Source organism: Malaclemys terrapin, chromosome 7, assembly GCF_027887155.1.
Source record: "Malaclemys terrapin pileata isolate rMalTer1 chromosome 7, rMalTer1.hap1, whole genome shotgun sequence".
NCBI classification, from domain to species: Eukaryota; Metazoa; Chordata; order Testudines; family Emydidae; genus Malaclemys; species Malaclemys terrapin.
The window spans coordinates 45,603,780-45,617,637 of record NC_071511.1 but is presented as its reverse complement, the minus strand read 5'-3'; the positions used below and the strand labels follow the sequence as shown (position 1 = coordinate 45,617,637).

General features: G+C 40.3%; 1 protein-coding gene across 1 annotated transcript; it reads right to left on the bottom strand.

Annotated features, from left to right (window-relative positions):
• Positions 1–2,493: 2,493 nt before the first annotated feature.
• Positions 2,494–13,353, bottom strand: ALAS1 (5'-aminolevulinate synthase 1). Its single transcript, XM_054034592.1, has 11 exons — positions 13,259–13,353; positions 12,532–12,747; positions 10,612–10,830; positions 9,250–9,399; positions 8,878–9,100; positions 8,078–8,262; positions 6,790–6,969; positions 6,479–6,643; positions 4,813–5,081; positions 4,024–4,186; positions 2,494–2,784 (listed from the first exon to the last, which is right to left on the bottom strand). The coding sequence occupies exons 2-11, from the start codon at positions 12,728–12,730 to the stop codon at positions 2,624–2,626; spliced, it is 1,914 nt and encodes a 637-aa protein (XP_053890567.1). The 5' UTR covers positions 12,731–12,747; positions 13,259–13,353; the 3' UTR covers positions 2,494–2,623.
• Between the last annotated feature and the right edge of the window lie 505 nt (positions 13,354–13,858).

The window sequence follows — 13,858 nt, the reverse complement described above, 5'->3', positions numbered from 1 at the left end:
ATTGTCTAGCAAGGGTGCCCAGAGGAAGATTCTGGGTTGGGGGGCTGTGACGTAGTGGGGATTTACCCTTGTTATGTTGTATGTGAGCCTTACTATTTTGCATGAATACTCTGTGTGCCTCAGTTTCCCTGTGTATTGCACCAATGTCTAGGTGGTGGGCATAAGGGTGTGTGACTTTTGTGGGGGGGCTGCTCCAGCTGCCAGCATGTATACTATGGCCGTTCCTTCGTAACCTGAGACCCAGGAGGGGGATGTGACCAGGTGACTCTTGGCCCAGGAAGCAAGACAAAGGCCGGAGGAGGAGCAACGGGCAGGGCAGGAGCCAGGGTGCTGTAAGTGAGTCAGTGCTAACAAGTTCTGTCCTACACAGTGTTCCTGTCACCTAATAAACCTTCTGGTTTACCAGCTGGCTGAGTCACACTCACATCTGACTGTGGAGTTCAGGTGCCGGGCCCTCTGGCATCCCCAGGAGCCCCACACAGGCGGACTTGCTGTGGGAGGCACACCACGTGGAAGGGGATTCTGAATGCTCTGAGGTCAAACCCAGGAAGGTCTAAGCTGTGTAAGCTTCTTGCCCTGGAGACAGTATGCTCAGAGAGAGGAGGCGCCCCCAGAGTCCTGTCTGGCTTTGTATGGAGTTGTTCCAAAGCACTGCCCTGGTGACGGGCTCAAGCTGCTATTATTTAGGGTTTCTGAAGAAATCCCTAGATTAACAAACCTGGCCCTTTTTGCTGCTAACAACACCTGGTAGAAGGGTTACACTTGTTCACACTAAGAAGTTTTGGGCCAACTCAGTATATGAAGGGGAAAAGGGCAATGGAAGTTCACTTTTCTGCCAGAAGCAGTGTTGGTTCTATAGAAACTGATCTTCTTTCCTATGGAGACTTGACTCAACAACTCACACTGATGTTGAAGGGGCACTGTGTTGTTGGCCACACTGTATTTTGGATGTTGTATAATTTAAAAATATTAATGATTGGTGGAATATTATTTTATTAAAAAAGCAGATACTATACAAGCTACACTGACTAGTGAATCCCAGTTCCATTGATGTAATTTGTTTTGCCACCATTTGTTTCCCTGATAGTAGGCTATTGCCCGTACTCTGAAATCATTTCTGTGTATCACAGCTGTGTGTGTATTTCACCTTAAGTTTTAGAGTGAGGGACATTATTCCTTATCACAGGAAAAGGAAGACAGCTGGGTTTTCTAGACAGTTCACCTAAAGAATTAAATCTAGCTTTTATGGGTATTTGTATGCATGGTGAAATGTGATTTTTCCTTTGTTTAGGAGTACAAGACAATTTTACATTCCATCCATGGCACATTATATTAAACTAATGTTTACTGTAAGTCTGTTTATGACATAGTTCATAAATGCTTTCCAGTGAGTCATATTAGATAACAGCCAAACCCTTTGTTTTTAGAGGTAGATACAGCAAGTTTGTAATGAGAGCAGTATTTATTAAAGGAAATAACAAACAGATTTAAATAATATGTGGTAGATAAGTAAGCTTTTTATTACGCTACTGATCTGCTGCAAATTGTGTGATTTAAATGTAAATTTTTCCTCATTTGGTTGGAGACCTTTGTACTTGCATGCATCACTGCTATTAAGTAAACTGGATGAACTAGGTCTACTTTTCCCCTATCAGTCAAAACTGCTGAGTCAAGTGTGCGCATGCCCCATAGAGGGGCTATATAGTACATGCTTTGTTCCCTCCCCCACCAGGCTGTGCTTGCTGACTATATCACTCCAAACCTTGTGTTAGATGTAGTGATATCAAGCAATCCTAAACCTTTGTTAATAGAATGTTTGACACTTATTTACTGGAACATTTGACTAATTTTTTTTGTACATATTTCCAAAAGGAAGTAATGCTGTAGGTGTGATAAGGAAAAAGCACTGTGTACTTTCCTCAGGGAAACGGATCAAAGTGGACAATATGCAAGCTTATTTCTTCCCCTATTGTTTTGAGGCCAGAGGGATGGTACTGCTGGGAAGAGTGTGTAAATGTTACAAAAGGTATTGTATAGGTGTTATACTTTAAATGTTTAATCACATTAAAGAAGATTAAGAATTTTTTTTAAAACCTACATAGACCACCCAAGGTGGAAAAAAGTTCTTATCAAGAAATAGAGTACTACACTCTTGAATCTGTTCCAGTGCCCTGAACTCAGGAAGATGTATGCAGTGTCAGGTCTGCATCCACACTAATGCTCATTACAATTTTCCCTTTCAACTGGGAGGGGGTGGGGGGGGGAGAAGAGAGAGAGGGGTTTATATAATGTTCCATTTAATGATACTATTTTTCACTGAAATAGGAACACACTGGGATAATATGGTAAATCAGAAACTACATACTAATGAATTGCATTAGAACTAAGATTAAAGTGGAACAAAAATATTTTTCTGACCCCTAATCCTACAGGTTTATTGGTAAAGGCTAACACAACACAACAGCAATGAGCTTAAAAGGACGAGGCAGGACACCTTGTTTTTAACTTTATTTTCAGAGCTGTGTTTAGACTATTGATTAAAATATTATAATTTAATATGCAGTTTAAAAAGGCTACCAAGGATGTTAGAGAGGACTAGACATTGACAAGGTTAACAGGTTACTCAAGCACTGGCAGATACTAGTTTGCTCATGCCACTGAAGTAGGATCTTTCCCTTTCACTCATCACCTCAAAATGCAGAGGCCTTCTACAGAAATTGCATTCCGCTGAAGAGTGTGGTTTCAGCTCCAGACCAACGTTCTTCCACGTATCCATCAGGGTCTCTGTTAGACAAAAGGAAGACATTTAAGAACAGTCTGATTTTAATAAGCTTTCAGTATCTAGAATGCTTTCCAAAACACTGAGTACTGCAAATGATGAATTGCAATCTTTAGAGGTGAGGTGAAAGTAAAAATAACCCAAACAAACAAGCTACCTACTTGAAATGCCTGACAACTTTTGCTTAGCAAAGAAAGGTGTTGAGGGAGCTCTCAAATACTGACAGATTCATAACTTTGAAGGATAACTAATCTATCGCCCATTATTCTTATTCCATAATAAAATGGAACTGCCTTTCTTCAGAGAATCAAAAAGCACTTAAAGCCTTTCAATATGCTCACAGCCTTTACCTCAGGTTAGGAAACTGAAATCATGGAAGACTTTCCCAGGGCCACCATAGTCTGTCTACACAGACCCTGGAAGCAAGCCTCCCAGGCAGGTCAACAGACTTGGGTTTGTGCTCTAAAAAAATAGTTGTATAGACAGCACTTTGAAGTTGTGGCTCAGGCTCTGAAGCCCACCCGCTGATAATCTTTGGAACCCAGGCTCCAGCCCAAGCTGCAACTTCAAAATGCTGTCTCTGTAGCTCGTTTTAGAGTACTAGCATGAGCTGTGCCAACTCTGCACAAGTGAGCCTCTCAGCCCAGTTAACAGACTTCCCAGCTCTGCCTGGACTCACTAGGTCAAAAAAATCCATGAGTCCCAAATCTCATTTTCCAGCTAGTAACTGCTATAAATTAATCAGGACTAAATGGTGAGATATCAGGCTACTTTGCTGTAGCCAATATTGATTAAATGTATAGATGACTAGGTGATTTCTTATGGAAACTGCAAAAATCAGAGTAGCACTATTAAACAAGCACCCACTATAAGACAATACCTCTGTTTATAAAAATATATATCCTTAAACTAGAATGTGTAAAAGAACCATAAGATGGCTGAAGACTGGTTTAGTACTGCTCTGGGCTTTTGTATTGCAGCATTTTGTAGCTTTCAGACAGAGGGCTACCACCACTCTTGCTCAAAGGCAAAATCAATGGGAAACATTGACAGCACTTTTTAAACACTTCATTTGTAGCAATAGTTCACCTTCTTCTAAAGTGAGCTTTCCCAGCTAGGCCAAGCAAGGTGTAGATATTTTCTTTAAGTTGGCAATAGATCAGGGATCATATCTTAAATCTTCAGAATGAAGATTCTATAAAATACTCTAGTGTTCTTAATGCTGTCGGAGTCCATTTGCTCACCAAGGAAATAATTCATCATCTGCGGTGTGTGATGAGGAGTTGGGGCAATACGCAGCAGCTCTTCTCCACGTGGAACTGTGGGGTAGTTTATTGCCTGGACATAGATGCTGTGCTGACTCATCAGTCTGTCACAGATTTCAGTATTTTTAGCAGCATCTGCAACCTAGATTTACAAAATGGTCAAGTTCAAGGTAACGAACTACGCATGTGTAATTACCAGAATACATAATCCCAAACAACCTTATAGGTTTGAAAAGTTAGTTAAAAGCCACAATCTGTGGAAAATTCCAGTTTAAGTATGGACTACCCACAAAAATCAGAATTTAATCATTTTGTCCTTCCTGTGCTTATTGGAACAGAACATGATATAGAAGGGAAATTTAAAACTTCCCTCTAGTATTCTTGCCAGAATACTTCCAATGAATAATTCCTTCAGTATGCATTTTTGTACACTTGAAGATATTTAAATTTAGTATATTGTACAAATAGGAAAGTACAAACACAAAGTTAGTTAAGTGTGAATGGAACTTATAGCATTTGCCAATTCAATTTGTTGGCTAACACCCGGCTGCAAATTTTTTTAAAAAACAGCAGGTTTTAGTCATTTAAGGAAAACCCTCAGCTTCAGCCTACATCATACTACATAAACCTAAAATAAGCTATGCACTTTACATGCTGTGTAAGAATATAAGTCAGCTTCAGGTAATTTCTGTAATACAAACAAGTTTATTCTTGTGGAACATCTTTCCATAAACTTAAAAAGAAAAGACACCATAAATCTTTAGTTACCCTGATTGGAATGATGTGACTGGGACAGTGTACTACAGGGAGTCCAGCATCCATCAGCATTTGTCTCATGAGTTTAACATTGCGTTGGTGCTGGCGTCGAAGAACTTGCCCTTCCGCACTTTTTAGAGTTCTAACTGATTCAAGCGCACCAGCTAACAGCATCGGTGGCAGGGATGTTGTGAAAATGAAGCCAGCAGCATAGGAACGTACAGTGTCTATCAAAGAACTTGTACTGGAAATGTACCCACCAACACAACCAAATGCTTTGCCTGAAAAGAAGAAACAGTGTCAAGATTATTTACTCTATCTTTTAGAAAAGGTAACTGCAAGCCAGGATCTGACAGTTGTACTTATTTTTTCTTGGACTCTGAGATCATTCTGATACAAACATTTAAGTAGAACTCCAAATCCTGACCTTCCTATCAGCAACACAATTAGGTCTTTCCAATAATTTAGCACACAATAAGGGTCCTCAATTTTATTCTAGTGCTTACAAATTAGTGGTAAATTCGTACAAGACAAGGTTAATCCACTCCACTCCACCCCACCCCACAAAAATCCCACACTGTTATGAAGAAACCATGTGACTGCTACAAGAGTATTGTTTAAGACAAAAAAAAATTCACAAACAGCACCTACTAGTGTTTCCTAGGACAAAAGATTCTTGCACTGTATTTTAATGCCAGTGAAGAAAAATGTAAATCCTACCCAAAAACAAACAAACAAACAAATTCAGTAAGTATTGGAGTAATAAAATATATTCCAACGAGTTTAAACACTCAGGACCATTATTTGTACTCCACTACCTCTGCTTTTTTCTCTCCAACAGGTTTAGATGGGTAATCTATTCCTGAGAGAACTAAAAATAGCCCTCACTCCTGTCCTCTCTTTGCATCTTATTTATGTGCTTCATGAAATCTACTGGGCATGTACAGTAACCACCATTTCAAAAGGATATTACCCAATAGTTAAAGGCCAAAACAAAGCCAAATTAAACTGAAACCTATTGCACTATTTTTCTGTTTATATCATGCTGACGTTTGAGATTGCAAATAAAATTCTTACAAAAACATGTGGTGGTGATTTGGTTTAAGGTGGCGTTTCAACTCTTGCTCTATATTTTAAGTACATAGTTTAAATGGATTTTCACAGTTTCCAGTATTTGAACTCTAATAGTTCAAAAACAGTCTGAGTTGCATCCAAAAGAATTTTATTGGTTCTTTCAGTTCTCGCCAAATCTCCTTACATAACTCCCATCTCAGGTTTCTGGATTAGGAACATTCCACCTTACACAAAGGAGAGTTAAGATCTAAATATAGAGCACTGCACCACAATTAATTCTCTCACACATGAATTCACTGATAGAGGTGTAGTGACTATGCCACTAGGGTCATTTTGCTAACTTACCATTTCAGGTGGCATTTTTGAATCAGCCTAAGTGACTTAGCACAAGTGCCTTTGAAAGTTAATAGAACTGGTGAGCCTAAGTCAGTCATTCAGGTGGTTTTAAAAATCCCATGCTTCAAATCCTAGGAACAAGTCAGTTTACTGACATGATTTGAGTTCATTTTATTCCTTCACCTTGTCTGCAGCATGAACTTTGCTGGCATTTGTACAAAAACCGTTTACACACTTTTGTAACTAAAAGGCCAGAAGATACACATACCAAGTGTTCCAGAGATTATGTCCATTTTATGCATGACTCCATCCCGATCGCCTATGCCACCACCCCGAGCTCCATACAGCCCAACAGCATGTACTTCATCTACAAAAGTGATCGCCCCATGCTCATGAGCTACATCACACAATTCTTCCAATGGACACACTGCACCTGAGATCAAAACAGTAATCACAATTAATCACAAGTTCTTGCTTTTGATGGTATATGCATATTTCGTAGCTTACTGAAACAAATTGTCTTTTTTCTTTAAGTCACCTATTTAACAAAAGGATACAAGCTTTTTAAAACAGACTCACCATCCATTGAGTGAACAGTTTCAAATGCAACAATTTTGGGAGTAGATGGATCTGATTTTCTCAGTAGTTCTCGGAGATGATTGACATCATTATGGCGAAATATGTGCTTAGGCACTCTGCTGTTCCGAATTCCTTGAATCATAGAGGCGTGGTTTCCGGCATCTGAGTAAATCTCACAGCCTGAGGGGACAACCAAAGGTTACTAGTAGTTATGGCTGTACTGAAAGAGGACAGATTGTACAGATATCTAAAAATTATATGAAATGGGATTGTGCTAGTAAATTTGTGTTTTAGCTCCAGAAGAGAGTCGCCGCTATAGAAATTTGTTAGATCAGAAACTTTGCGATAAAATATTTAAGACAGAATACCCACTGAAATAGCTATATTTTTTATTTTTGCTTTAGAGTGAAATTAAGACACTTATTTCCAGGAATTCACAACTTTAAATTTGCATAACTGCCTAAGACAAGTAAACACCCAATCCCAAAGAAATATACTTTAAGGTTAATTTTATATTTGGAAGTTACAGAAGTCTTAACTGTAGACATTTCTCCAGCAACAGCAGATACAAGATTGGAAAGAGAGTCAGTTTACCAGCGTTAACCATATCCTGGACTATAGCAGGGGAAAAACCATCCTTCCACCTGCAGCTACATGGGGTGGGGAAAACAGTAGGTCTTTCCAGAAGTGAAGCCAGCCTCTGGAAATAGCAGGGAGTTACAGCAACTGGGCACGAAGACCTCCAACTTGGGCATCATTTGCTGCCACCCATCCCTCCAATACCTCCCCTCGGCCCGTGATATCAGCAGGTTGCTTTTACAGTTTGAACTTCAGACATTTTCTGGTTGATTCTGTCTTCAACTCATGTCCTGGTCCCTCCACTGCCAGTCTTTCTCCCTGCTCTTCTCCATCCTTCCCTACCCTTTAAAAGTTCCTCACTTTTAGATTAAAGAGAATAAACAGAACTGAGCTATGTTCCAACCACCACCTTGGACACACTGCTCATATGCTGTACCCCCACTGTGTGTCTGATACAGGTGCAGCCTGATGAACTTCTAATATGGTATATAGAACAATGCCCCAAATCCTGATCAAGGTGTTTAGGCGCCACCACAATAGAAATTAGTGAAGACTGCCTTTTTTTTTTTTAAAGTGATATTTAGTGACCAAAAAATGGTTAGAATCTCAAGTATCATCTGAAAGAAGTTTGTTTTCAATGAAATTTCAGGGTATTTTATTTGCAGAACGTAGTATTACATTGCATAGTATCCAGTATATCAGATCTCACCTGGTAACATTTTAGCTAATGTGAAGAGAGTGGAATCATTAGCTACAAAGCATGATGAGAACAGCAATGCTGCATCTTTTCCATGGAGATCAGCCAACTCTTGCTCCAAATCAACATGAAATTTACTTGTTCCAGAAATATTTCTGGTGCCTCCTGCTCCAGCACCATGTTGTTTCAATGTATCCCTTTAAGAAATGTTCAAAAGGGAAGCAGTGTTAATCAATACTATTTGACTCTCAGCTGCATGTGAACAATTCAGGAAAAGGGACATTATCTTCCATAACAAACCACCATTCCTTAACTTACATAAAAGCAGTAGTGGTTAAAGAGAAATGGGTACAAGAGGTGCAACTGTATTTGTTTACAGTTTGAATAAGGATCTTGGAGGCTACAACTATGTTTTGCAAGGAACTTCATGAGCTCAAAGCTAATGCAATTTACTAGCTGTGCCCCTTACAAAAATTGTAGGACTCCACTGCCTTATGCTGAGCTATCTATATTTAATCGGTACTGAGACATGTTAAGATAATTACAGTATGCTGTCCAGCAGTTTTCCATAAGCCACCATATATAACCAAATACACAAAGGAGGAATATCAGGGGTTCACCACTTAAAGTGTTGCAGCACTAGAGCCAACTATATTGTAACTTGCTTTATGACAGTTAGTAGTCAAACATGTGAGAAGGGAGGATTATCCATGTGTTAAAAAGTAATACTCTGAGTTAGTTTCCTGTAGATCACTGCATACCTTGTGGTTACCAAACATTTTACTTTTAATTGAAGTTATAGAACTACTTACATAACAGCTCCACACACTCGAGGGTGGCGACTCATCCCTAGGTAATCATTGCTGCACCATACAGACACCTCTTTTTTGCTGATAAGGGAATCAGAGTAGTCATCTGCCATGGGAAAGACCTGTGCCCTTCGGTTCACAGTTTTGAATACACGGTACGTGTGATCCTTTTTTTTCTCATCAATTTTTTTCTCAAAGAACTGGTCATACTGGAAAGTAGAAACAGCTAGAAGAGGAGAGAGGCTATTAAATACAAGAAAGAATTAACACTTTTGAATGTCAAAAGATCTGTCTGCAGCTGGATACTGCAAAAATGGATTTAGCAGACTAGTAGATTCAAATTTATTTTGCTAATCAAACAAGATTGATCCTTACATTTTGGCAAGTTATCCTGAAGCAGATGAGACACTCTTTCTGGTTTTTGCTTTAACATAATATCCTGGAACTTCTTCAGCAAGCCATTCTGCTCTTCTCCAGAAGTCTTGATGCTTATCACAGTGGGATTCACTGGTGTTTTAGTAAACTCTGTACATTTGAGATGTTGCAAAGAAATCCAGTGATTATTAAAGTCAGTTTGACACCATCTTATATCAGAAAGATATACAAAAGATCGTATGCCATGAAAAGTTATGAATCCAGTATCTTAAATTGTTTAAAATAAAAAAAATTAGTTGAGACACTAAAACAGAGCAATGAGACCAGAAGCTAAAGAGAAAGCCATACTTTCCTCAGACAAGATCTGATTTCACAAGGTCTAACAAAAACTGAGGTCCAATTGAGAAGATTCAATAATTGTCTGGGACCAATTCAGTTGACATAAGAAGTTGGTATGTAGGCTACGAGAGCCAAACACATGCTTTAGTTGTTGGTAAAAGTGTTTCTCTATTATTCCAAGCTTCTGTTCTATTGATATGGATAGTTGTCACCAGGGCTTGCAGCAGACTGGAAAAGCTGGAGTGAATGGGTAAGGAAAAAACTGACTTCTTCCAGAGGAAGCAGCAAGACTTAGTATTGGTGAAAAAAAAAAAAGCCTTCGTTTAACACAAAGTTTTGACAAAACTACTTTAATCTGAAAGTAACTTTGTTCTCTTCATGGCAGGGACAATCTTATTTGTCTAGTGACACGTGCAGTGGGACACCAATTTCTGATCAGAGCCATAAGGCACTATTACAATCAAAATACTACGGAGAAGACGGTCCAGGGTGAAAGGGAGGTGGTTTCTATTAAATTACTTCTTTTCTCTAGTGTCCTGCTTTGCACTTTCCAGCCTGTAGCGGCTTAATTCTTTGAATATGTTTATTTAGGCAGCAATGCTAATGCGTTCTACACACTGGTAATTTTTTGGTGAAGACATTGAATTTTTATAAGCAATATCAAGAGGTATTTCTTAGAGCTAACTGATAAAGAGTGCTGTAGTTTGACATATTTGTTTTGCAATTAGAACATAATTCTCAGTAAACCCAGCTGCAAAAAACAAACAAAACCAAAACAAACCCAAAGAGTTGGTATAAAATAGATTACACAAACTGAGTAATATAAACAGCACTGCATGAGCACAATTAAAATTCCTATATTCTGCAATAAAATCCTTTTGTTGCAGTGTCCCATGACCCCCCCTCTGGCCTATAAGGTAGCAATTATGTCAGACTTGGCTTTTATCTCTAAGACTAGTGCTAGCAAGCAGAGTGTTACAAGAGTATATTTCACTGTCTATTGCAGCATACATAAAAACATACCTTTCCTTACAGCCTGCATTTCCTGCACATCCTCTTGGAGTTCTAGGCTGGCTTTGCAGAAAACATTACTATTCCTAGGGTTCATCTGAGCTGCCAGGAAAGGACATTTAGTGGCAGAGCTCTGACTAGTGCTCTGGCTAGTAACAGCAGGTGGATGGTTAATAGGCAGTTGGGATCCACTGGTGTTCTCCTGGGACACATCTTTGGAATTTTTGGCCTCTTGGATAGGAGAAACAAAACAAGGGTTAAAAAACAGAAACTGGGGTGATCTGATTGCACAAGAACATAAAACTTCACTTACAACTATTACACTAAACCACAAGCCTTTCAGAATTGCTCAACTGAGCCATCTGTACTTGTATTATCACACAAAGTATGACTTTTCAGTATCTGATGAACATTTAAACCCAAATTTTCTTGGAGTGCAATATGATTGCCTCTTCCCCAAATGAGGAGACAGTGTGCTTTGTGGATGAGTTAATTTTAACTTAATTTTTTTCAGCTGACAGTTTCCCAGTTGCCCCTTCTCCCCTACTATTTCTGATTATAAATCCTCTAGGGAATTTTCTCAACCAGAGTCAATAAACAGCCACAAATCATAAGAGATCTGAGAACTCTACTGACCTGGATTTGCACCAATTACATAGTTATGATCAGCAGAATTTTGCTCTCAGACATTACATTAGAGTTTGCAGAGTATGAACTTCAGTTTTAAAATAGTCCAATTATTTTCAAAGAAGTATGTTAAGTTTTAAGCAGTAAGTGTTTGAGAAGATTAAGCAAAATACTTAGAGAGTGCACCAGCTCAGGCAGTTACAGTTTCCAGAAGTTTCCTTCTGGCTGGGCAGTTCCCAAAGTGTTTTTAAAAAGTTCTTCCTTGTCTACTTAAGCAGGAAGCATTTATTAAACAAGTCAAGGGTTGTTATTATGAAAAACAATTGAATAAAAATGACACCCTGGAAATCTTACAGATTTCCACCCTATGGTCATTACCAGTGAAGATTAACGTAGTGCAGGTACATGCAAGTTTAAAGGATGGAATGTTGTAGAATAATGCACCTAGGATGCAAGTTATCTGACAAGAGCAAATTATATCCAACTAAAGTTGTCCTGTAATCATTAACTGTCTGCTTTGCAACAGCCCCAGGGACAATTCACTTTCCTCTTGTGGAGGCAACATTGCTTCTTCTATACCCAATACCTTTTCACCTTTGCTCCCACAGCAAAAGGGGAGCGTTATAGCATTCTCTGCATTTCCTAGGTTTTTGGAAGGTGGTGCATTCCTCAAACAACCAGGTTCCCTCTCCCACAATTTGCCATTCAATTGTTCAGTGTGTAGCACATGCTGAAACCGATTTCATTTACACTTCTACTGTATTATAAGAAAGCCAAGATTCAGATGTGTTACCAAATCCAAAGTTTAGAATTCCAAACTCATAACACTATTTTAAGTGCAACAAGCAAGGCACTGAATTTTACAGTATTAAGCAGTTTACCTTCAAAGCAAAGTTTAATAAACCACACAAACTTAAAAAAAAAAAAAAAAAAACTGGTCTCTGATTTTAAACAAAACAAAAAAACTGAAGTGTTTGAACAAGAACATAAGCAACACTGAGTAAGGACAACATTTTGAGATGTTTACTGGTAAACATTTCAGTCTTTTTGGAGGTGTTCATGCCAGTCACTAAGAAAGCAAAATTAGGAGCAATTGAGAGGTTCTTACTGTACAGCCTCTCATAACCTGACAAATTAAAGGCAAAGGATGGGATCTAATATTAAACATAAATATAGTTGTAAGTAGAATCTAAAAAGCCTTATGATGAGAAAGCTTAAAATTAGATTAAAAAAAATAAGCTTCTGGATATGGTAGCTTGTACATCATTAACTAGCTATAAAAAGAAACATAAAATTGACACTGACTGTCATTAGATGAGGTGGTTTCTTCAGCTTGTTGGCAGTGAACAACTGAAGTACCCAGGGCACGGGAAGCAGGCTTGGTCCCAACTTCCATCATGTTAGGGCAGTTCTGAGCATAAAAGAGCAGTGACTTGCCAGCCTTCTGCAGAAAAGCCTGGGATACCCGTGACAGGAAGGGGCAGCGACGAACAACAGTTTCCATTTTTGGATTTTTTGATCCTGTAACAAAATATAGAAATGATAATGTTAAATGTAAGTGTTAGATCATTTCTTACATATAAAACAGTTTTCCAGACTACTTCAGAGTTGGATAATACACAATACAATTAGGTTATAGCAGATGGAAAGCCGTACAGTGTGGTATTTACTAATAATAATGGGATGACTTAAGCAAAGAACCAGGTAGGGTATCAGAAATATCTTCTTAACGGGGAGACATGGGGGGGTTGTGCAACAGTCTTCCAAAAGGAAGTGGAGGGAGAGCCCTGGCACATTTAAATGGACATCAGCAGCCTATTCACGGAACTGCTGGGTTTCTTAACTGACTGTAAGATTACTGTAATAAGCCAACACTTAAAATTACCTCCCTCCCCCGGTTTACTTTGGGTTAGCGTCCCTGGGCTTGCACACGCAAGGGGAGGGAGCACAACACAAAACCAATACGAAAATGCGATTTTACAATCGCCCCGGAGGACTATTTGTAACGGATACGATTTCAGCTTGACCGTACCCCCGTCACACCAGGCTGCGGCTGGAAGGCGGCTAGGGCCATAGGGCGCTGGGGAAAGGGGCGCACGGAGGAGAGGCCCTAGGCAGCTCCCCCGAGTGCTGGGCCAGCGGAAAGCGGCACGGAGCTGAGTGCCCCCGTGGGAACCTCAGCCTGCCTTGGCAAGCCGCGCACGGAGAGAGCCATGCGCCTGGAGGGGTCCCCGGCGCCCCCACATCCCCGCCCGCTCCCCGGGGCGGCGCGGCGCGGCGTCCCCAGTCTCGGGACCAGCTGCGGCCGGCGGGCCCGCCGAGTACCCTGCCTGACTCGCGCTGAGCGTGACCTCGCCTCGCCTCACCCGCTGCCCTGCCGTGCCGTGCCGTGCCGTGCCGCTCCGACGCCCCTCCGATGTCTTCGGGCCGCTGCTACCTATATAATCACCCCGAGCACCGCGCAGGCGCACAGTAGGACGACGCCCAGCAGTACCCCCCCCACCAGACACACGGCAGAGGCGCATGCGCAGCCCCTCCCACAAGTCCCTTCCCGTGCTATAGCGCATGCGCGATATCCTGTCTTCCCACGTCTATGCTTACGCGTTGCGTGGAGGGGGGAGCAAGTGGCGCA

Excerpts from the sequence above, each read along its gene's own strand:
- ALAS1 (XM_054034592.1), bottom strand. The coding sequence starts at position 12,730 with ATGGAAACTGTTGTTCGTCGCTGCCCCTTCCTGTCACGGGTATCCCAG. Across the intron at positions 6,644-6,789 it reads AACTGTTCACTCAATGGATG|GTGCAGTGTGTCCATTGGAA; the intron begins GTGAGTCTGTTT and ends TTTTGATCTCAG. Across the intron at positions 4,187-4,812 it reads GTCACATCATTCCAATCAGG|GTTGCAGATGCTGCTAAAAA; the intron begins GTAACTAAAGAT and ends TTGTAAATCTAG.